Source organism: Saimiri boliviensis, chromosome 12 (genome assembly GCF_048565385.1).
Source record: "Saimiri boliviensis isolate mSaiBol1 chromosome 12, mSaiBol1.pri, whole genome shotgun sequence".
Taxonomy (NCBI): Eukaryota; Metazoa; Chordata; class Mammalia; order Primates; family Cebidae; genus Saimiri; species Saimiri boliviensis.
In genome coordinates, this window is record NC_133460.1 from 29,139,333 (window position 1) to 29,161,817 (window position 22,485).

The window sequence follows — 22,485 nt, forward strand, 5'->3', positions numbered from 1 at the left end:
CCATCTGCTGCCACATAACACCATTCATCACAAGTCACACGTATTCTTGCTTCTGTGCTTTTGTTCTTATGGTTCTCTTTTGGCAATGGGTGCTAGAAACTCACCTTGAGCTATCTAGTTAAAGGGCAGGGGGCCATCCGAGCCTCTGGCTTTGTCAACCAGGGACTCAAATGTGGCCCTTTGGTTTCTTCACCTGTGTATAGGTCAGTTCCCTCACCCCCAGCTTCCTCCATTGGACAAGAAACATGGCAGCTTTCACCTCTGGAGCCTCCTACCAGCTTTGTATAGAGGGCCACCCCTCTTCTCTTAGTTACGATTTGAAAAAAATCAGGGAAGGGTTCTGACAAGTTGGACCTGAATCATGTGACCTCTCCTGGACTAGTGAGCTATGACCAGTGTCTGGGGGACAGGAGGCATGGATGGCAGCACATCCATGGCAGCACCCACAAGAACTACAAGATCGGATTAGAGCAGAATAAGGAGGCATTCCCCCAAATCAGAGCAGGGAGCTGTTTCCAGAAGAAGAGGGGTATGCTGGGCAGGCAACAAACTATGCATGCATCTGCTGCCCTTCTCTTCTTCCCTTGCTCACACCTTCCCTAGAGGTCAGGCATTCTTTTGGGCTCTCCTAGCATTTACATATGGATCTGATTGATAGTGTTCTGAATTTTGCAGCTTGTTGCAGCTGTCTCTACATCTGACTCCTCCTCCAGCCTGCTAGCTGGGCTGTGCTCAGCTAGGAAGGTCAGACTGGGGACTGGAACTTACCTTGGGTGTCTGGGGCTTTGTTCTCCCCATTAGCAGGCACAGTCACCGTTGATGCCTTGCACCTATCCTGTTGCTCGGAGATTTCCCTGCTTCCTATCCTCTTCAGGCCTGCACCCCACCAGTGGATCTTCAGAACTTAGTGGAGGCAAGCACCTAGCCCAGCCCCAGCTGGAGATTCATGACTTTCCTCCCTCCTGCCCTCTCTATTCCCCTATATCCACTAGAGACTCCTGAGGACTATTAACCTGTCCCCTCGTGTAGAGCTGATATATATATTCAGTGGAAAGGGCAGGGAAATGGAGACGAGAAGCGGGGACTTCTACTAGGGCTTCTGACACCTCCGACTGCCCCAAGAATCTGTGCCACTTGCAGACGATTGGATCTCCCCTTTATCCTGGTGACAGGGCTTGTGATGAACTGCTCATATTTTATTCCTTAGGAAGTTTTATTACTGTTCCAGAATGGTAGGATCAATTCTAAATGCGTTCTGGGGTGTTCATTTCCCTCTAAACTGGAAATCACTATAATTGCAGTGAAAGCTCTGACTCAGAATCCGAATCTGCCTCTTCAGTTGTTCTTGCAAAGTTAGTTAAAAAAAGGCAGGTGTGGGTTAGGAAAGAGCCCATTTGCTGTCCCAAGCAGAGGCTGTATGGTGGACACCTTGAAGGATGGCAGGCCAGCTGTTGACTGGGCCTGGGTGAGCTGGACAAAGTGGACACCCAGCTACTGGCTGCAGGCAGGGGCTGAACAGACCCAGGGCCACCAAAGGGCCTTCCCCAGCCTTCAGCAACCATACAGCCCATGGTGCTGGCCTGGGCAGAGGGCATCTGGCAGAGTGTGGATTTATTTTTGATTATTGTTTTTTCTGGAAGGTAAAAGGGGCTAACAATAATGAAGGGCTTCTGCATAGGAGGCACGTTCCTAAATATCACAGAGACTCTGGGTAGGGGCTTTGTAGTCAGTCTGACTTGGACTTACAGCATTGGCACCATCTCTCCAAACCTCAGTTTTGCCATCTGTGAAGTGGGGATAATAGACCTGCCCTCCTGGGGTTGCTGGGGTGAATAAATGAGATGGGGAGTGCATGGGGTTTGGTACAGTGCAGGGTGCACTGCTGGGGTGTCCTAGGTTTTGCTCCTGGAAAGGTGGCAGCGAGCAGAGGTGTGTGGTCTTGGCCAGCCCATGATGGCAGCTCTGTGAGTCCCTCCTTTACAGTTTGCACAGCCCAGCTCAGGTGTGGGCTTCAGCATCAACCCAGTGGGCTCCTGCTGGACTCGAGCTTCTGCCCCTGGAGAAGGAATTGCATTTCTGTAATTAATTTGAACATTTTTCCATGTGACTTTACTGAGCTGCTACTGCATGCCAGGCTCTGTGCTCGGACCTGGGGATATGCAGTGGTGAGAAAGAAGCCCAGGGTCTGGGGCCATTCTCTAAAGATACCTGCTGCTGCTGGGATGGACCCCCTTGGATATGGAGGTTGGTCAAGAAGTTGGGGGCCCTCGTGGAGACCAGAGTGAGGACTGTGGTCCTTGGGGTTTGACATTCTGTTATATTACTCTCCTGTAGGCAGCAGAGCTGGACAGAATCAGACCACCTGGCTCAGCCCTTATTACTAGAGTGCCTGAGGCTCTCTAGGCCCCATTTTTTTTTTCTCTGTAAAGCAGGAATGAAAACCCTGCCCTCATAGGCTTGCTGTGAGGAGGAAATGAAGGGGAGAGTGTGGGGCAGTGTAAAGGTGTTTCATAAGCCATAAATGCGGGCTTGCTTCCCTGCTCCCCTCGCCCAGAGTGCCCTTGGGAGGAGGAGAGGGGACAGTGTTGGTCCAGACAGCCACACCCCACTGGCATTGATCATGCTATTAGTCCAGTTGTCTGCACCCTCCTCAGAGCCCAAGAGCAGCCCTGGCATTTCCAGGGCCTTCCGGCGGCCTGTGATGGATGGCCCCTCCGTCCAGCCCTTGCTTGTGCCAGGCATGGGCGGGTGCGGACATGTGATGGATCAGCCTGAGGATGGTGTTTTGGAAGGAAAATTCAAATTATATTTCAGGATAATACCCTGCCTCCCCGGCCCCCATCCTACATCCCATTTGTAATCTGGCTCAAGAGGTTCTGGCGGGAAGTAACGAGTTTGTGATGGATGGGCAGGCAGCCCCATTAGGCCTGCAGATCCTGCCTCCTAATTAATATAGATGTGGCTTTAATTTGGGGGCTTAGCAGGCATGTTTTGGTGGCAGGGCTCTGTGGGGTTGCAGAGGCCCTGGGCCACCTGTGTTGCTCCTAGCATGGCCTGGCTGCCTGGGCTGGGGTCTCCAGCTGTCACCACCCCGTTCTTGCCAAGCTCCCGGCCTCTGCTGATCACCAGTCCCATCTTGAGTAGCATGATGTCCCTGGACATGGAATTGGGAAACGATGACACCCATTATTTCTTGTGCTTCAGATAGGATAGACATTAATGGCCTCGAGAGCACAGATAATAGTAAAATGCAACAGAATAAATGGGGAGTGATGAGCTTTGTGTATTTATCCATTTTGTTTGTTAATATAATTTGTTTAATGATAGGTTTATATAATTTAATCCATAGCGACTGTGCTTAATAACTGGCTGGCAAATTCCTGAAAATCTAACAGTAGGCTCTGGTGAGGCGGTGCGATGGGCTCCAGCACACTGAGTGTGTGTGAGTGCAGGTGAGTGTGAGCACTGGGGAGTCGGCCTACCTGAGCATGTGTGTGTGTCTGTGAATGTGTCAGTCAGGGAGGCCTTACTTTGCACCCGGACTCCGGCCTGGGGTGGCATCCCAGACCTGGCACCTCCTGGGCTCACTCACGAGAGGCTCCGTGGCATCCTGGAGCTCAGGCAGAGTGAGGTCCCTCTGTGGAAGTGGTGTTGGGAGGCCCACTCCGAGGGGCAGTGGCATCTGTAGGCCCCTTGCTGCGGCTTCACTCCCGGCTCTGCTTGGCACTGTCCCTTCAAAGGCAGGTTCCTGAGGAAACAAATTAAACCCGGGTAAATATCAGAGAGTAATTATGTAAATTAAATACATAATTTAAAGAACACTTGTCATGAGGTCAGTGGGAAGCTGTCAAGACAGAAGCCTCCCGTGTCAGGGCTGGCAAGGCACAGGCGGGTGAGGGGTGGCAGCTGTACTGTAGAGGATGGGCTGCTGTTCTGAGCAGCCCGCCCTTCACATGGGCTCCGTCCCAGCTGCTTCATGTCTGTCTTCTGTGTGTCCCTCACAGTTGTCCTACCCCTAGGCAGCCTCACCCTGCCCAATTTAGAGGCAGCAGCTGAGGCTCAGGGAGCTTAAGAGACATACCCAGGCCAGAGATGGCCACCCGTGGGTCCACCTCCTCTGTGGCAGGCCCCAAAGCCCAGGTTCTTTCTCCCATGGGGAAGCCACAGCCCGGCCTTGAAGTGGCCTCCCTGAGAGCTAAGCAGCAGCTCCTCAGGCTATGGGAGCTCTTGGGCACAAAGCAGGGCTTCAGAGCTCACTCCGGTGCATGACTCTGTTGCTGTCATCCTCAGAGACAGGAGGCAGTGGGCAGGAGGGGTGGGCTTGGCATGGCTGGGCTCTAGGCCCTGATCTCAGGGTTCCCTGGCATCCCTCCTGTCCAGAAATGCCGCTGTGGCTATCCTACAGGGGGCACACAAGGCCCCACACCCCTCATACCCAAACATAACCACACACAGGTCCCCAGATGGGCTGTTGGGTTCCATGAGGCCTTTGATCCTGACATCCTTTCAGTCTGGAATACTCCTTCTCTTGTCCATGCAGAAAGTGCCTCTTCATCCTTCAAGTTCCAATTCCCCACTCTCTGAAGGGTTTCTTGAGACCTTCCCTGGCTGGACCTTCCCTTTGTCTGGGGAAACAGACCCCTTTGCATGCTCTTCCTGCTGTTCCTAGTGCATTCTCAAACATGTTTTCTCATCTGTTTCCTGTTGGGCTCCTTGAAGGTGGGGACAGGGTCTGATCCTTCTCTCTAGTATCCATGATACGGCATGGGCTGGCTGGGCACCAGCATAGGCTTGGAGCAAGCCTGAGTGGGTGAGATAGTATGAGCCAGTCCCATCACCATGTCCTTGAGAGGGTGGGAGGTGTGGGCAGTGACCAGGGCAGCCCCACACGTATTCTGCCCCCCAATCTCAGGGCAGATCCTGAGACACTGCTGGTCCTAGGAATGAGGCAGGCCCTCTGGGTAGGTGGGTGACAGCCCCTGGGTGGCCCTTGGATGGGTCTGCAGAGGTGGAACCCAGCCCAGATTGCTTCCAAGTCAACTCCGTTAGGGCTGCTCTTTCTAGTAGAATGGGCTTTACTCAGAGTGATAATTTACAGAACTAATGAAGATGCTGCATTTCCCTGTGTAATGTCACTTACTAATACTGATTGCAAATTAACAGCTGATAATGGTAGGCATCACATTTTTCTCTTGCCATTCTTAAATGCCAGACTCCAGCGTTTGGCCAGCCTGCTGCATGGTTTCTCTGGAGCTCTGTATGCCTGCAGTGGCCACTAGGTAGGTCTGGGGTAAGGGATGGGGGTTTCCGTGTCTTGGTGTACAGAGAGCAGAGTCCCTTATAGTAGACAGATCCGAGGTTGGATCCCAGCTCTGTTCTGAGGCAGTGACTTATCTGTGAAATGGGCGTACTCTGGTAATTCTCTGTAGGTGCTCAGGTTCAGATGAAATGTGTGTGCCAGGCGTCTACCTCAGCAACACAAACCAGACTATTGCAAACGTGATGGGGTTTGCAAACCTGCCTCCTTCTCATCCCTTCCCAGGTGCCTTCAGCTTGTTGGTGAATGAGACTAAAGAGCTCTGGCTCTGGAGTCAGAGGTCCTGGATTTGAGCCCCTTCCTGGCTGGATAGCCTCAGGCAAGCTATGAGGGTGTCATGGAGATTAGATGAGATAGTATATGCAAATTATTTCACATAGTGCCTGGCAAGAAGTCAGACCTTGATAGGACGCGCTGTATCCTAGTCAGCTTGGGCTGCCATCACAAGATACGTCATGCTGGGGGCTTAAACAATACATATTGAATTCTCACAGTCTGGAGACTGAGAAGTCCAAGATCAAAGTGCTGGATCTGACGTCTGGTGAGGGCACTCTTCCTGGTTTGCAGTTGGCCACCTTCTCACAGTGCATACATGTGGTACAGAGAGAAAAATCTCGAGTCTCTTCTTTTATTATAAGACCACTAATCCCAATCAGGAAGTCTCTGCCCTTATGACCCCAATTACCTCCCAAAGCCCCCTCTTCTAATACCATCACGTAGAGGGTTAGGATTTTAACACATGAATTTTGAGGGAGCACAAACATTCAGTCTGTCTCATGCTGTTACAATGACGCCATCATTGGTTTGCCCATATCATGGAGAGACGTCATTTGGCTATGGCATTAACAAAATCCAAAAGCATCAGCTCTGGGGCCCCTGGAAATTCACATGTGGCTGTTTGGACAAACACTTGGAAATTACTTCTCTAGATTTGCTACTTAAATGAAAGAGGAGTCCAGAAAAACACCCAGAACTCCATCAAAGCAATGATGTGGGTCATTTCTCTGTGTTCTGATGGAGTAGCTCAACTTCTCTGGCCTTCAGATTTTTCATCTTTTGTGGTATAGTTAGCCTTCCTCACGAGCTGCAGAGAGGGAGAAAAGAAACGAAGCACTGACGAATCCAGCAGCTCAGGGAGAGGGCGTTTTGGCTCCAGGCCTGTGGGCACCAAGTACCTAAGGGCTGGAGGCAGGCATCCCACTGAGCACCTTCAGCTAGGGTCTTGCTCCTGCCCTGAGGGCCCTGTTGATGCAGGCAAGAAGCTTGCGGGGAAATGCCATGCAGATTCCTCATCCTGAAAAAAAGGCGTCAAAGCAGCAGGACTCTGAAAACCATCCCTGCAAATCATAGAGGAAGAACTGCTAAAATCAATACCAAATACCTCGTAAGTGAAAGGTGACAGGGACATCAAACTTTATTTGTGAAAATTCTAAAAATCATTAGCATATTATGGATTTTTTAAAAATATGATCTCACTCAGTTGACGGAAGGAAATTGCAAATCAAAGGGACTATTTATTACAGTGGGATTAAGGGACCTGCCAGATTAAAAGAAAATATTGAAGGAGCCAGAGATTTGAAACATGAAAGACAGTAGCAGACAAACACCGCGGAATTTTATCCAAATACTGGAACCCAACTTGGAATAGAAGTTGGTGAAGAATTATTTTATAAACCCATTTTCATCATAACATGTGTAAAATGCAAATCTTGATAATTATGTAAATTAGTTACTTGGCATAATTTACTTAATTCAAAGCACTTAATGCAGCGTGGTATGTTTTTTCCAAAGTGCCAGAGTAGACGTTTATTTTAAATTGTTTTTAATCTCGGTCTTCCAGCCTGATTATTTAAAATGTTTTTCCCTGTGTTTGTTTTTTGAAATGGAAAGGAATAGAGCTTGGTGGGAAACGGAATGTGGTCGTATCAACCGAAGCCTTCCACTGTCAGGGCCCCAGGCAGGAGGTGTGGGTATGGCTCACTAAGGTCCTTGTGTCTGAAACAGCTAGCACACATGTGAACACATGGTCTGAACGTGCCCATGCGGAGCCATCCAGACCACCCACTCCCTTTCCTGAATCTGCCCTTATGTGGCTCTGTGGCTGGTTCTGAAGCAGAAGGCCCCTGGGTACTATCAGCCTTTATCAGAGGCAAAAACTTGTTTCTCTTCTCAAAGAGTTTTCAATGACAGACCTTCCCCTTCAGCCACTTTACAACTTTGGAATTTCCATTATCACAGAAGGGAGAGACGACCTTTTTAGTTTTCCATTGTGCCGCCTGATTGTCAGGATGGCCTCTCCCTTCTTGATGAGACTCTAGAAAAAGAAAGATGATTTGCTCATTTGGGAGCCCTTTTGGGGGCGTTCCATGTGCTGATGAGAAGGTTGGAAGGGAGCTGACAGCTGCTGAACATCTATTTTGCACTGTGCCAGCTGTAATGTATGCCCGTCACTGAAGGATCTAAGGCCTCTTAGGAGGAAGGTGGGGTTGGCTCTGCTTTGCAGGTGAGGAAATGGGCTCAGAGAGGTGCCTGCCCAGGATCACCCAGATAGTGAACTCTGGCCTGTGCTTATTCTTCACACCCCTGGGGGAGCAGGGCAATGGGCTGCTTTTCTGTGCCTTTTCCTAAGCTCCGAGTCTCAGACTGCCATGGAAGAGGGTGCTTTTTTTTTTTGAAAGGTGAAAGTTGTATATGTTTTTATGGTATACAAGATGTTTTGATATACACATACATTGTGGAATGGCTAAATCAAGCTAATCAACGTATGCATTATCTCACATGCTTTTTTTATGGTGAGAACACTTAAAATCGACTCATTTATGAATTTTCAAACATGTGATGTATTGTTATTAACTATAGTCAACATTTATACAATAGATCCTCTTGTCTAATTGCAACTTCATCTCTTTTGACCAACATCTCCCAATCTCCTAACTCCCTAGCTTCTGGTAACTACCTTTCTATTCTCTATTTCTGAGTTTGACTTTTTCACATTCCACTTATAAGTGAGCTCATGCAATATTTGTCTTTCTGGGTTTGGTTTATTTCACTTAGCATAATGTGCTCCGGCCTCATGCACATTGTTGCAAATGACGGGATTCCCTTCATTTTAAAGACTGAATAACATTCCATTGTGCATGTACACCACGTTTTCTTCATCCACCCGTCTGCTGGTGAACACCTAGGCTGATTCCCTGTCTTGGCTATTGCAGAGCGTGCTTCAAGGAGCATGGGAGTTTTAATACAGGTTTTATTATGATTTAGGTATGGCAAGGCCAATAGATTAAGAGATGACTACCATTGAAAAGATTGTTTGTTATACTCGCTCCCGGAGAAGAGAGCCTGCCTTGCCAACAAGTGCCATGGGGAAGCAGAAGGGAGGAGCGGGAAACTATGGGCAGGAGTTGGCTGTGCTTTCTATGGGGAGGAACAGGCAAGGCAGGGTAGGCGGGCTTAGGATTGGCTGGTGGGAATAAGTCCAGTGGGCTCTGGGGCATAGAGGTGGCCCTGGTTGTCTAGTACCTGGCCCTGGGGTGATTAAGACAAGTGTAGAGTGGCTCAGAGTATGAGATCTCAATATAAAATGTGGTCGGGGGTCTGGGCTCTGGATTGGTTGTTTTGCAGATAAAAGGTGTGCTCTGGAGCGAGTTGTTTACTAACCCAGGGAGAGAGAGGCCTTCCAGGGTATGCAAGGCCCCAGATGTCAAGGCATCAAAAAGTAAAAAAAGATACAAAAAAGGGGTCCAGTTTTAGTCTTCTGCATATGGCTAGCCAGTTACCCCAGCACCCCTTAGTAAATAGGGAGTCCTTTCCCCATTGTTCATTTTTGTCAACTTTGTTGAAGATCAGATGGTTGTATGTGTGCAGCTTTATTTCTGGGCCCTCTTTTCTGTTCCATTGGTTTATATGTCTATTTTTTGTACCAGAACCATGCTGTTTTTCTTACTATAGCTTTGTAGTATAGTTTGAAGTTAAGTACACTGTGCCTCCAGCTTTAGGCAATCCTTTTTGCTTAGGATTGTCTTGGTTCTTCAGCCTTTTTGGTTCCATATGGTACCCTCTGAAACTAAAATAAAAAATAAAATAAATAAGTTTATATCTTTGGAAAAAATGATACGGTTAATACAGAGGGTAGAGCTTTTTGGGGTGAAGGATGGAATGTCACTCTAGAGGATCTCAGGGCCAGGCCTGCCATGACTATTGTCTGGGCAGCTGGGATTGAGATGGGGACAGGGAGGCCTCTCCCCAGACAAGACTCTCCCTGACAAGACTGTGAGCAAGAAGACTTAAAGCAGTAGCCCTGTGCTGCTGAGGCTGGTGGGACACCATCATTCTACTCACCTGAATGCAGCCCTTGCCTGGGCTCTGGGCGACCTTGTCACCCCACGATGGGGGAGGCCTGCTTCCAGTTTTACTGACAGTTACTGGATGTGCCATACCTTCGCTGAATTGCCCCTGGGCCTGCTTGGTGCCCGGCTGAGTCCCACAGAGAGTCACCTACGTGGATGGATTGCAGGGAATTCATTTATTTATGAAATACTGTCTGCAAATGGAACACGTTCTGGCATTAGGAGGTGCTGAGTAAGTGGCAGAAGGGAGCCACTTCAGGGTCAATGTCAGTCTTACCCTTAGGACCTGGAGGTCCTCCAGGCAGGGCTGTGAAATTTTAAAATTCTGCTGCTCTGACACCAAGCATAGGGCCTGGCCCAGGACGGTGCTTGGGAAATATATAAGGAAGGAAGGAAGAGGGTGGGGATGGAGGAAGAGAAAATGCACAGCTGAGAAGCTGATGTGTGAGATGTAGGGAGGTGAGGCTCCAGATGGATCCTGGGCGGGCAGAGGGCAAAGGTATCCCCTGTGATTGGAATCACAGCAGATAGTTCTTTGGGTTCTCTTGGAAATGGCAGACCCTGCCACCATCACAACTGCTCCGCTTGCAACAACTGTTGTGATGTGAGGAGCTGTTGGTGGGAGGGGAATGTGTGATGAAAGAGGAGAGGAGGCTGAGCAGGGCTCTTAGAAATGAACTTGAATGATGGGTCCACTACATCTAGAAAGAAATTCAAAGCATATCTTTGAGGGCTCAGATAGGAAAGAAGTAAATAAAAAAAGTCTATGAAATTAAAGTTGTGTCTCAGCCTTTGGAAAATTTGCCAATAATCCAAAAACACTTCTAACTGTGAACTTCTTCTGGGTGTGAGGTGGCAGCCTTCATACATATATATGTACGTTACAGATGGTAAAATATTCTCTGTAAGTACTCTCAGTGGCTGGGCCTTTCTTAGAAATTGAAAATAGTAGGGGAAGCAATTTCAAATGTGTTCTTTTGCTTCAATTAATTTTCAGAAAGAGGGTACTAAAAATACCCAGTGACTATCTGATTTTTTTCAGAGAGAATGGAGGGATAGTCACAGCTATAACCTTAGATTTTGAAAAAATCATTTTTCCAACTTCAGTTCCTTACCAATTAGGGCTTTGCCTCCACTGGATACATGGTCAGCATGTGGCTGCCGAAGTCATGCTGGGCTTCAGGCGGCTTCCCTCTGCGGTTCAATTTGATTCGGTAAACTTTCACTGTTTCTGACTCTGTGCTAGGCACTGAGTCTTGGGGTTTGATAAGTATCACAGTGGGGAAGGCCTGGTTCGTGTTTCCTGTATATTATGATCTAATGTTATTTATTAATATTATTTAATATCATTAAATTTGAAGGAGGCATGAATTTCAACTTCAGGATCTGAGATGGCCTCAGAGGGGAAGTTTGAATTGGGTCTTGACGGAGGAGTGGGGCTCTGTAAATTTCAAACTGAGTTTCCCAGTGGAGGGAGAATGTGTGTGTGTGTGTGTGTGTGTGTGTGTGTGTGTGTGTGTGTGTGTATGGGGGATGTCCAGGAGTGGGCAAAGAGCTTCCTTTTCTGGAGTGCAAGGTGCATGGTTTGGGAGGTCGTGGTGAAGGCAGGTGATGAATGTAAAAACAAATAGAAAATGCCGTTAGGCATGGTGAAACCCTGTCTCTACTAAAAATACAAAAATTAGCCAGGCCTGGTGATAGGCGTCTATAATCCCACCTATTCAGGTGGCAGAGGTAGGAGAATTGCTTGAATCCAGGAGGCAGAGGTTGCAGTGAGCTGAGATTGTGCCACTGCACTCCAGCTTGGGCAACAAGAGCAAGACTCCAGCTAAAAAAAAAAAACAAAAAAAAAAACAAAAAAAAAAAGGAAAATGTTGTTAGAAGTACAGTCTCTTAGGTACCAAAATGTCTGGAGTCTATTTTGTGCACAATAATGAAGTCTCTAGAAGACTTTCTGTTTGCAACTTGATTGACTGATGCTTTTGAGGATACTAATTTCTTAACAATTCTTACATAAATTGTGTTATTTGTTGAAGGTTTAGAGGAGGGCTGTATTATGAGCAGATATAAACTCACGAGAGAAAATTCTTGTGGGATGTGTTGGAGGGCAGATGCTAGGGTCAGGGACCCTGCAGGACACTGCTGCAGGAGCCCCAGGGCAGAGGTGACAGTGCTGAACCTGAGAAGGGAGAGTGGAGCTCAGGAAATGTTTAGGTGAAGTTGAAAGGCCTCAGCCAGTCCAGGATGTGTGCCTCATTAGCTCATGTGTGGTGCTGCTGTTCTCAGACTTGTGAGAACAGACATGGCAGGTGATACCAGGGAGACACCCAGGACTAGTGGGAGTGTGACTGGGAGCATGGGAAGGAGGAGAAGGGGAGGTGGGTGGGAGCAGAGGGGCATATCATTGTTCCTGAAAGCCCAGGGGGAGAGGGATTAGGCAGGGCCGCAGGCTGGATGCTGGGAAACCTTGGAAGACAAAGGCCGAGGAGGATCCCTGTTTGTTGACGACTTTGGCTGGAGCTTTAGAGCAGAGTCGTGAAGCCTGATGCAGGGGGAGAGGGTGAATAGCCATGATGTGCCAGGATGAGCAGGGCAGGCATCAGGAAGCTGGTGTGGAGGTGGGGAGGGACCTGTGTCATCTCCTCCCCACGGCGGTCCCTGGTATCCACTGACCCTCAGCTTCCTTTCCTGGCAGTTTCACAGTCCAGCTTTGTCATGGGGTGAGCAAGGCTTTTCTTCATTTGATGTCAAAAGATATTTCATTCTGGAACTTTCTGTGTGCTGTGTCCTCCTCCTAGAATGTTATTCCCAAGGGGTTTCCAGAGCTGCTTCTCCTCATGGATGCAGGGCCTTTCCTATCCCACCCTGAAGTCTCCTCCAGTCCAGCATTTATTTTCTTTGGGGCTCTTCTCACTGTTGGAAATCACGTCTTTGTCTATCCTGCTTTTGATTTGTTCTGGTTTGTTCTCAGCCTCTGAAATGTTAAGTTCTGCGATACAGGAACCCCAGGGGATCATTCAGTTTAGTTTTCCCACACCCAGGGGAGAGACAGACACGGAGTGCTCAGTGAGTACTGGGAGAAGAAGGAATGGGTGGGTGCTGGCAGGACTCTGGCAGGCATGGATATTGGGAAGGCCTGGTGACGGGGCCCCAGAGAGCTCAAAGAGTGTGCAGGGAGGCTGGGAGGCAGAGAGGTGACGTGGAGGCCTGACCCAGGCACCGTCACCTTGCATTTTCCTCGTGGGAGTGGACTGGCTTACACTCCCCGAGCTGCCTCCTTTCTCTAAGGCACAAGATTCCTCTCTCGGGAGCCCCTCCCTGTCCCTGCAGTGGCCAGTGCCCTTTTCCAGAGTCCATGCCTCTCCTGGTGCCTGGAGACCTGGTGGCCATTACCCTTCTCATGCCTGTTCTGGATTGGGTTGATGCAAGGCTGGCAAGGCCTCAGTCAGCAACCTTTCCCGGGGTGGGTCGAGGTGCGTGTGGTTGGTAGAAGTTGCATTGGCAATGGTGGATGGGGCTGGCTAGTGTGTACAGGGAGCTTGCTGGGAGGACCTGGGACAAAGTCCAGAGCTATGTGGGAGCCAAGGGATTCCAGAGGGGCTCACCGAGGGATTCCAGAGGGGCTCACCGAAGGATTCCAGAGGGGCTCACCAAGGGATTCCAGAGGGGCTCACCAAGGGATTCCAGAGGGGCCTAGTACGGGAAGCTCTAGCTCTGTTCGTTGTCTACCTTCTTGGGGAATTCTCTCTTCCTGCACAGCAGCAGCAGACAGTTGTTTGTTTTTGGGGGCTGGGCAGGGTTGTGGGGTAGGGTGGCATTACAAATTCAGTTTCTTGCAGGGAGAAAAGGACTTTGTGGGAGAAGTGGGCTTCTAGAAGTGGACCCCATTCCTGGAGAGTGGCAAGAGGGCTGCAGCTTGTGCTTCCCGCCGTTGCTCTGCCTCCAGCCCCCACCACAAGCACATCTGGACAGGAGCTTCAGGAAGAGGAGGCTGAGAGTTAACCTCTTCAGCCAACTGGGAGCAGGTGGTGGTAGCCGAGGGCTGTGATCCCTCGGGAACACTGCCTTCAGACGGCATCACTGATTTCAGGTGTGAGGAGCCAGCCACTGGCAGTGAGCTTAAACTCTCTCTCTGATGGCTCAGTCCCATCAGGGCCTGCGGGAACAGAAGGCAGCAATGTAGCAGTGGAAGGTGCAGAGGCGCTCTGAGGGCTTGTGTGCTCCATGTGTGCATGTTCGTGTGTACTTGTGGCTCCTAAGGCACTTGCCACCTGCCCCTGTCATCTCCTATTCCCTGAAGAAAGGTTTTAGGTAGAGGGAGCTCAGGGAAGGGACTGAAGGTGACTTTTTCCCCAGTCTGAGAGGACTGGCCATGCTGGCATGAGGCATAAGGTTCCTGGGGCCACATGGGTGGCCATACCAGACCCATGGACTCATGCCAGCCCTCATGGTGCACGTGCAGCACGGTATGCTCTGTAGACCTGGCCAGTCTCTGCCATTTTAAAGACAAATGTTGACCTTAGAAGGTGCTAGAAGGAGCAGAAGCTTGTAGATGACAGGTCTCAGGGTCCTACCTTCATGCCCGTCCTATAGCTGTGCTTGGATCTGGGTCACAGCCAAGGCCATGGGCAGGGAGAACCACTGGTTTCCTAAGGAGGGGACAGGGCTGCAGAAGTTGCCTATGGACACGTGGCCTTGCCCTGTGGCTGCCTAGCACTGAGCCCTGTGCAGACAGTGCCTGAGCCAAGCCGTGACAGGGTGACTTTTTAAGGTAAAAGTGTTGCTGTTTCACTTAACATTTTCATAAGCTATACCAGATACAATACATCCAATGACCTTGGTCTATCAGTTTGTTATTGCTGGGAAACAAACCATCCCAAAACTTAGTGGCTTAGAACAGCAGTCATTTATTATTTTTTATGAGTCTATAGGTCAACCCGGCAGTTCTGCTGTGGGCTCGCTCGTGCGTCTGAGTTTGGCTGGCTTGCGGCTGGGGATGGCTGCCTGGGAGCCTGCCTGACTCTCCTCTGTGTGTCTCACATTCCTCCAGCAGCTGGCGTGGGCATGTTCTCATGGTGACGTGGTCCAAGAGTAGAAATGGAAAGGCGCAAACACTTATTCAAACCTCTGTTTGCATCAAGTTTACTACTGTCCCATAGTCCATGCAGGCCACTTGGCCACGGCTGGAGCTAGAGCTGGAGCTGGGGGAGTTCTCACAGTGAGAGAACAAAAAACCTGGGATTGGGAGCCTTTGCCAGGGGCCTGAAGGCAGCTAGCCCCCCATATTTAGGAATATCGTTTGCACCACACTGGTGAAAGCCAGTTTCTCCAGGCAGTACCAGGCAATAGGACTTTCTGTGATGATCCATCTCATATGATCTATATCTGTGCTGTCCAACATGGTAGTCACCAGCCAGATGTGGCTGTTGAGTACTTGAAATGTAGCTAGTGGACCTGAGGAGCTGAGTATGCAATTGTGTTTCTCTTCAATTAATTGAAGTTTTAATAGCCATATATGGCTGGAGGTTGTGTTGTGTACAGCCCAGATCCAGGGGGAAAACCCTCAATGGAAAGCTGTTATGTCCCCAGCATAGCAGCCCACTGCTGCTTTTGGTGTGGGTGGCTGCTGGGTGCTGAGATGTTCTCCAGCTTATGATGGGCAGATTTATACCGTGCTGTGCTCCAGAGAGGGCAGGCCTAGGGCTGACATCAGCACTGGTGTTGTTGGTTAGGGCTCCTGAACTACCTCTGCACACTTGCCCTGTCCCTTCCTCTGATGGGTTAAGAAGAGGTCTTTATCTTCCTCACCTTTTCTTTCAAGAAGCTTTGGAGCTACAGATCCTCAGGACCCTGAGCAGGCTGATGGAGAATGAATTGCTTCTCTGGGAATGCCCAGGGTGTTGACAGCCTGAGGCTTGTGTGTTGGAGGCCTGGAGCCCTGCGGCAAGTGTCAGGCACTGTGTTGTCCTCAGTTGGCTACCTCTCCTCACTTTGGGGGAGCCCTGTGCTGGCCACCTCATCCCAGACCTGGGTCTGGCTCTCCTTCCTGTCTGACACAGTGGGCAGAGCAACACTGAGACCCCTGTGCTTTGCGAAGCCAGTGGGTTTGTTCACATGGCTGTGCTCCAGGGACCAGGTTGCTGATGGACAAGGGGCAGCTGAGGCCATGGCTGCACGGTCACAAATTTGCCATTTCTAGAGGGCTCTCAGTGTTCTCATTTAGATGCTGCTGTGCCCTCCCCATGCACCACCAGGAGGTGGGCTCCCTGGACTCCCAGGTGCAGGCTCCTGAGATACAAGCAGGTAGCCTGCATGGGAAGTGTGGTTCTTCAGAGTCCCAAAATGGTAGTTGATTTTCATCTGTTTTACAGAGAGCCCCTGAGGCTCAAAGGGGATGATGATTTGCCTGAGGGCTTCAGGGACTGTTCTGAGCCCTAAGTGTTAGGGGTCCTGGCAGCTGCTTAGGTCCTAGTCCAGGGCTTTCCCCCTGTGGTGGGAAGGGGGCCCTGTGTACAGCCCCCAGCACCCTCATCACGACGGCCATGGTGCTCTGCTCTCCTCCCTTGCACTGTTTGGTTCCCCGTGATGGCTCCTGTCACACAGTCCAGCTGGTACTGTACTTAGTGGTGAACCAGTCCTCTAGGCACAATGGGGAGCATGAGGCTCCTGCAGCACCTTGCATGGCACTTGGCACAAGTATAGATCAGGAAGGGTGTGAAATGAGCAGAGAGAGAGTTCTGGAGAGGAATTGGTTAAGAAGAAAATCTAGTCAAACTAATACTGTTTATTTGGATTTCAATCTTGGTGACTGCATGGGCCAGGCCGTGCCTGTGGGCCTCCCAGGGTATGGGGACAGTGCAGCTTGTGGATCTGGGCAGATCTAGGGTGTCCTTTGGAGGGTGCAACTCAGGCATGGGTCTTGTTTATGGGAAGTGGAATGCAAGGATGGGCCAGATGCAAGAAACATCCCCGGCTTTGAAAAAGCAGCCTGTGGATTGAGAGTCTGGGCTGCATGTGACCCATCTTAGGCAAGCGAAGGCATTCACTGGCTCATGGAACTGGAAAATTCAGGAGAAACAGGCTTCAGCCACACATGGACCCAGGTGCTGAAATGACGTCGTCAGGACTGTGTCTCACTTCCAGACCTGCCTGCCTCTGTGCCTGGATGTGCCTCTTGCTGGGAAAGCCAAATGGCTTGTACAAGGCTTCTGCTAAGAGATGATTTTGGGGCTGGTTAAAAAAAAATGTAGCACCCTCAGCCCTCACAAGGAGAGATTTGTAGCAATGTGCAGTGCAATTATATTGGGTTCCAGGTACCTTCTTGTTGAATCTTCCATCCCTGGGTAGTTTGTCCCAGCACGCCTCTGTCCCAGTGATCCATGTGCTAGGATGGACTCTCTTTGTACTTCCTCGAACCCCCTGCTCATCCCTGATTCCATCAGGATGTGGGCTTCTGACAGGACTTGGAGCGAGAGTCGCTCCAGCTGGAAAGAGGCAGGAGGAATGTTTTATCAGGTCCCTGAAGCCAGACAGGGTCCCACGCCTCAGGGCTGGGGTGCTGTGGTGCAGGCTGTACAATCACAGGATTGGTGCAGGGAGTGAGGGCCCACTCCAGTCAGGGGCCCCAGCTGGCCATGGTTGGTCAAGGAGCCTCATGTGGGGAGCAGAGGGAGGTGGAGGGGACTGGGGATGCCAGGGCCAGGGACCACCAGCACAAGTGGCCTGAAGGCCAGAATTGCCATGACTGGGCCCATAGAGGGAGCTTGTTGTGAATCAAGGGCACTTTCTGGCCAAAGGACCTGTTGGATGGCATCTAACCTGTGGGGAGAGACGGTCGGCCTGGGCTGCACACTGGTGAGCACTGCTGGGTCCATGTTGTTGTCCTCAAACCCCTGTTTAGGGGATCACTGAAGCAGACTTGGACCCTCGTTTTTCCTGGTGGCTTGCAGGGGTGGGACGTGTTGGCATTAGACACCCTCTACAGTGCATTCCCGCAAAAGATGATTTTCTTCTCCTCCTCTTCTCCCGCTGCTCAGATATCCGTGGGCTTCAAAGCTTTCTGGACCAGGCCTCGCGGCTGGGCCTTGATGTCTCATTACAAAAGGTGGACAAGAACATTAGCCATGTATTCACCAGCCTCTTCACCACAATGAAGACGGAGGAGCTGAATCGCTACCGAGACACGCTGCGCCGTGCCATCCTGCTGCTCAGCCCGCAGGGAGCCCACTCCTTCATCAATGAGGTAGGTCATGGGGGCCTGAGGCCTCAGGAACCTGATGCCCAGGGCTCTGCAGAAGATGGCTCAGGTGGACTGCAGGGCGCGGTCCTCTTATGTGTGGCCAAAACGGACGTGGAGACCCGTAGGTACTTGGCCCGCAGCACACAGCCTTGAAGAAGGGATTATCTGAGCACTACCTGGCTCCTGGCTATTCCCTGACAGGTGACTCAAGGCCTGCTCAGACTCTGAGAAGCTGTGGGGAGGCTGGTGGGAAGCGTGTTTACAAGTCACTGACAGAGATTTCTGAGGCAAGATTCAGGCCTTTTTTTTTTTTTCCCCTTTTTAATTTTCCTCTCTTTTTTGACAGGTATAAGCCTCTAGGGATAAAATAAATTTTGAGCTTTCTGCAGAGATGGGTAGGCCTGCCTTGAGATTTCTTAGCACCTAGAGGAGGTGGCTTTGCCTGTTGTTGAAGGATACATTAGATGTGCTTATTTTTTTGGTGCTTTCGCTGATCAATATGTTTCTTTTAAAAACATCTCTATTAGAGGTTGGGGCTTTCTAATGAAGACAGGGCCCACCAGTTTAAGAAGCCATTGGTGAAGAATCCAGTCACTTGTGAGGGATCCATTAATTTGAGAACAAACTAGAACAACCTATGAGTGGGCTGATTGGCGCCGGCCTGGGTAGTCTAATGGCAGAGAGGTGATGGGCTGGAGTTGGCAGGTCTCCCCCTGGCCTGGGTTGGTTTTGGTGGGAGAGCTGGGGATGTGGTGTGCCTTGGAGTGGATTGAATGGGTCATGGGGTGACCAAGGGCTCCCTGCAGATTCTCCAGACCACCCCAGTCTCTGTGTTGGCCCTCTCTGATTGAAAGTAAAATGGAGAGAAATACAGCATGATACTAATGCCATTTGATGTACTTTGCTTATGCTGCTTTTCCCTCTAATTAATTATTACTCAGAATGCTACCTCATGCATCAGGAGCCAGCCCAAAGCCCACTGCTGGGGAACTTAAAATTTGGAATGCTTAATGTGGTATCATTGGCCGGCAGCCCTGATGCTCTCTGCTAATCAGGCCCCGAATCATGCCAGTGGTCAGCCAGGCCGTGATGTCCCATTGGCTCCCGGCATTTTCACTGGAACATGTTGCCCTGCATGAAGTGATTCAGTCCAGTAATAGGCAGCCTGGGATTAGCAGCACTAACATGTCCGTTCTTTCTCAGAATGTACCCAGCTGTGCGTTTGCAAAAGCCTGTTCAGGGGACGGCTCTTCTTGCAGTCTTTCCCCAGCTGGAGTCTGTACAGGCGATGGTGTCTGCTAATCTCATCACCGGCCCCCTCCCTTCCTGCTCCTTGCCAATTCCTTGCCCCCTCCCCTTGCTTCCTTTCCTCCTCACTCTGCTGTGAAGTTTGGGAATGGAAAGACTATTGGCTTTGGAGTTGAATGGATTTGGGGGCAAGTCCCAGCTCCCTGACTTACTATTTGTGTGACGGCCGTTTGCATCACCGTCTCAGCCTCCATTTCTTCATCTGTTAAAAGGGATGAAGGAGACAGCTGTGATAAAGCATTTACCATAGAGCTTCTCAAGAAGCATCTGTTTTTTTTTCATTGCACATATTCATGTGTTTCCCTTTTAGAGGATTTTAGCCCCTTCCCGTTTCTAGCCTGGTGAGGATTTAACACATAACTAAGACTGGCCTAAGAGTGTTATTTCCAGGTGGTTAATTATGCAAACACCTGCAGTGGTGGATATGCTGGGCTTGCTTGTATTGCTGAGTGCGGTGGGGCTGGGGGTGCCTCTGGAGTGGCCCCTGGATTTTTTTTTATCAGGTTATTATTTTATTTTTAAATTTCAACTTTTATTTTAGATACAGGGGCTACATGTGCAGATTTGTCGCATGGGAATCTTGTGTAATGCTGAGGTTTGGAATGTGGGTCCCCTTACCCAGGTGGTAAACATAGTATCCTATAGGTCGTTCCTAAACCCTCCACCCTCTAGCATGCTTACAGGGTCTTTTGTCCCACAAGCCACTGGGAGTGTTGGCAGGAGATTGAGGGGAAGGATGGCATTTGGACTTTGGGCCAACAGCTCCCACCATAGTCTTCGGTCTCTGCCGCTAAGAGTCTTGTTCTCTGTTCCCATGTGCCTGCTATTGGGAGGGAGGAAGCTGAGGTTTCCCGGGTGCCCATGATGACTCTGGCCTTTTGTGCATTTTCTAATCCTCACACTTTGCAGACAGAGAAAACTGAAAAGCTAAAGATGTTAAATGACTTACTTAAGATCATACAAATAGCCACTAAGGCATTGAACAGGATTTGAGTCCAGATTTTACTCCCTCCAGAGCCGCTCTTTTCTATCTGCGATGATTCCAGGAACACAGTGGACAGCACTGCACTTGCTGGAGTGGGGAAACAGGGCCGTGCTGACTTCATGGGGAGAGCTTCGGTTCCACTGTCTCTGGCCAGGGTTTGGCAGAGGTTCTTAGGGTGCTTATGCGCAAAGCATTTTAATGGATCTCCTAAGTGTGGTGGGGAAGAAATGTGGATTCTGGAGGTAAACATGTGTTCCTAGGGGACCAGCTAGCCCAGCAGGTCCCCTAGGAACACCTGGGAATGCTGTCCCTGCACAAAGCCTCACTCACCACCTGGAGGCGTGGCTTGGGCTTCTTGAGCAGACTGACCCCACCTCCTCTTTGTTGTTACAAGGACAAACGATGTTCACAAGGGTGACACACTGCCAGAACATGTCCTGAATTTTATGAAGCCCAAGACACAGTTAAGGAGGAGTAAATATCCCCTCAGCACCCCCCCCACCCCACACCCATTCACGTCGATGTTGTGCTCCATCCGGGATGGTGTAGGTGAGCTGCAGTTGGCGTGGGCCCTGTGGATTTCCGAGTGGTAAGATCTCCCCTTTGCTACTCAAACAGCCTCATCAAATGGGAGTGAGTGAGGAAGTCAGAGCTGCTTGAATCTTTTACATTTTGCAAAATGTCATTCATCGACTGCAGGTGGCTCCTGGCCTGGGGGCACATGGCACCCCTAGCCTCTCTGTGATTCCACTTCACGAGGGGCTGTGCTGGCGGGGCCTGCAGGTTCTGCGAGCTGGCCTTGGCAGTGAGTGGGTGAGCGGAGGAGTTGTGGCAGGCCAAGGTGCTGAGGCCTGCCTGGGAACACTGTGGGCTTGTGTGTCAGGCCCCACCTAGAGACCCCTCACATCCCTCGCCCAGTCTTTATTCTACTTCCATCCTCTGAGGTCTCCTCATCACCATCTTTATAGCCACCACACCACTGCATCATCTTAAGAAGGTATGGAGAGGTTCGCCTTGGGGAGGATGGGCCTGAGGGTGACAGGACTCAGGTCTCCGGGTCCTGGGCCTGGCACCACCTTGAGGCTACTCTAGGGGCTGCCAAGGGTACAGGCCATGGAGGGTCTCTTCCTCCAGGGGTGTCTGTTCTGCCCTGGGCTTGGCCTTGGAGCCCTCCATGTGAGTGTGGGTGACGCTTTACAGTCATACCCTAACGGGGAGTGGATTGGACTTATTATGTCCTCAGCTGGGCCTTGGCTCTTCTCTGGGCCACTGGCTGCTAAGTGGGGCTTCAGTGCACAATGACAACCAACTCTGATGTCCCTCATGCAAGCCTGTTAGCTGCCTCACCAGCGGGGGATCATGACCCATGGAATTGCTGAAGTGACCAAGGCAGCAGCTGCTAAGAGGCACCTTGCTCTGGAAATCCTGCCGGTGGCTGCTGGAGCTTTCTCTCTTCTGCTCACGGCCCAGCATTTGGAGAAGTGACCGGAAGAGCCATGAGCAGAAGATGTTCAGCATACTGAACCTCAGCCAATGCCAAGTTCTGTATGGGCATGTAGGCTGTTATTCCTGCTCTCACAGGGCTCCCAGCTTGGTGGGGAGGACTGAGGTGTGAACAGACCCTTTTACCTGAAATGGCAGAGGTAGGTCAGGTCTTCTAAGAGCCCGGAGGAAAGAGCAATGCCCTCTGCCCAAGGAGAGATGGGGTCGTCAGAGGGTCAAGAAAAGCTTCCTGGACCAGGTGACTCTAGGGCTGGGTCTGTTAGGAATGAACTTGTACTAACCCTATGGACAGGGAAGGGCTGGGGAGAGGGGTCAGGAGATCCCTAGTGTATTCAGGAACTTGTATGCCTTGCAGTTGCAGTCATGGGTGTGCAGGGGAGCTGAGGCTGGACGTCAGCAGGGAGGGCTCCCTCGTCTGGCACAGGCAATCCAGACTTCAGAACTAGTATATTCTTTGGGTCTTTTTCAGGGCATTAGAGATTAACACCCTACAGTTTACACGCCTTATTGTTCTTGTTCTTCCCCAGGTCAGGCTTGATGGGGAGAACTCCAGTCCACAGTCATTTGGCCCTGGGCTTCATGTCAACTTCCTGGAGGGATTCTGTTCATCTATTCATCTGTCATCCATCTCTCTGTCCATTCCTCCTTTCATCTGTCCATCTACTCATCCATCCATCCAATTATCTACTCACCCAGCAAGTACCAATATGGGGCCTCCTATGGATGAGGAACCCTCTCAAATGCTGAGGAGGGGGCATGGAATTCAGGGGCAGTGCCTCCTCCT

General features: G+C 50.4%; 1 protein-coding gene across 2 annotated transcripts in view; it reads left to right on the plus strand.

Moving 5' to 3' along the window:
- Positions 1-22,485, plus strand: part of GRID1 (glutamate ionotropic receptor delta type subunit 1) — a 779,700-nt gene that overhangs the window by 223,525 nt on the left and 533,690 nt on the right. For both annotated transcript variants that reach the window (XM_039478468.2, XM_074382193.1), the window contains one exon: positions 17,703-17,908. In XM_039478468.2, coding sequence (XP_039334402.2) covers positions 17,703-17,908 — 206 coding nt within the window. The remainder of the gene's footprint in view (positions 1-17,702; positions 17,909-22,485) is intronic.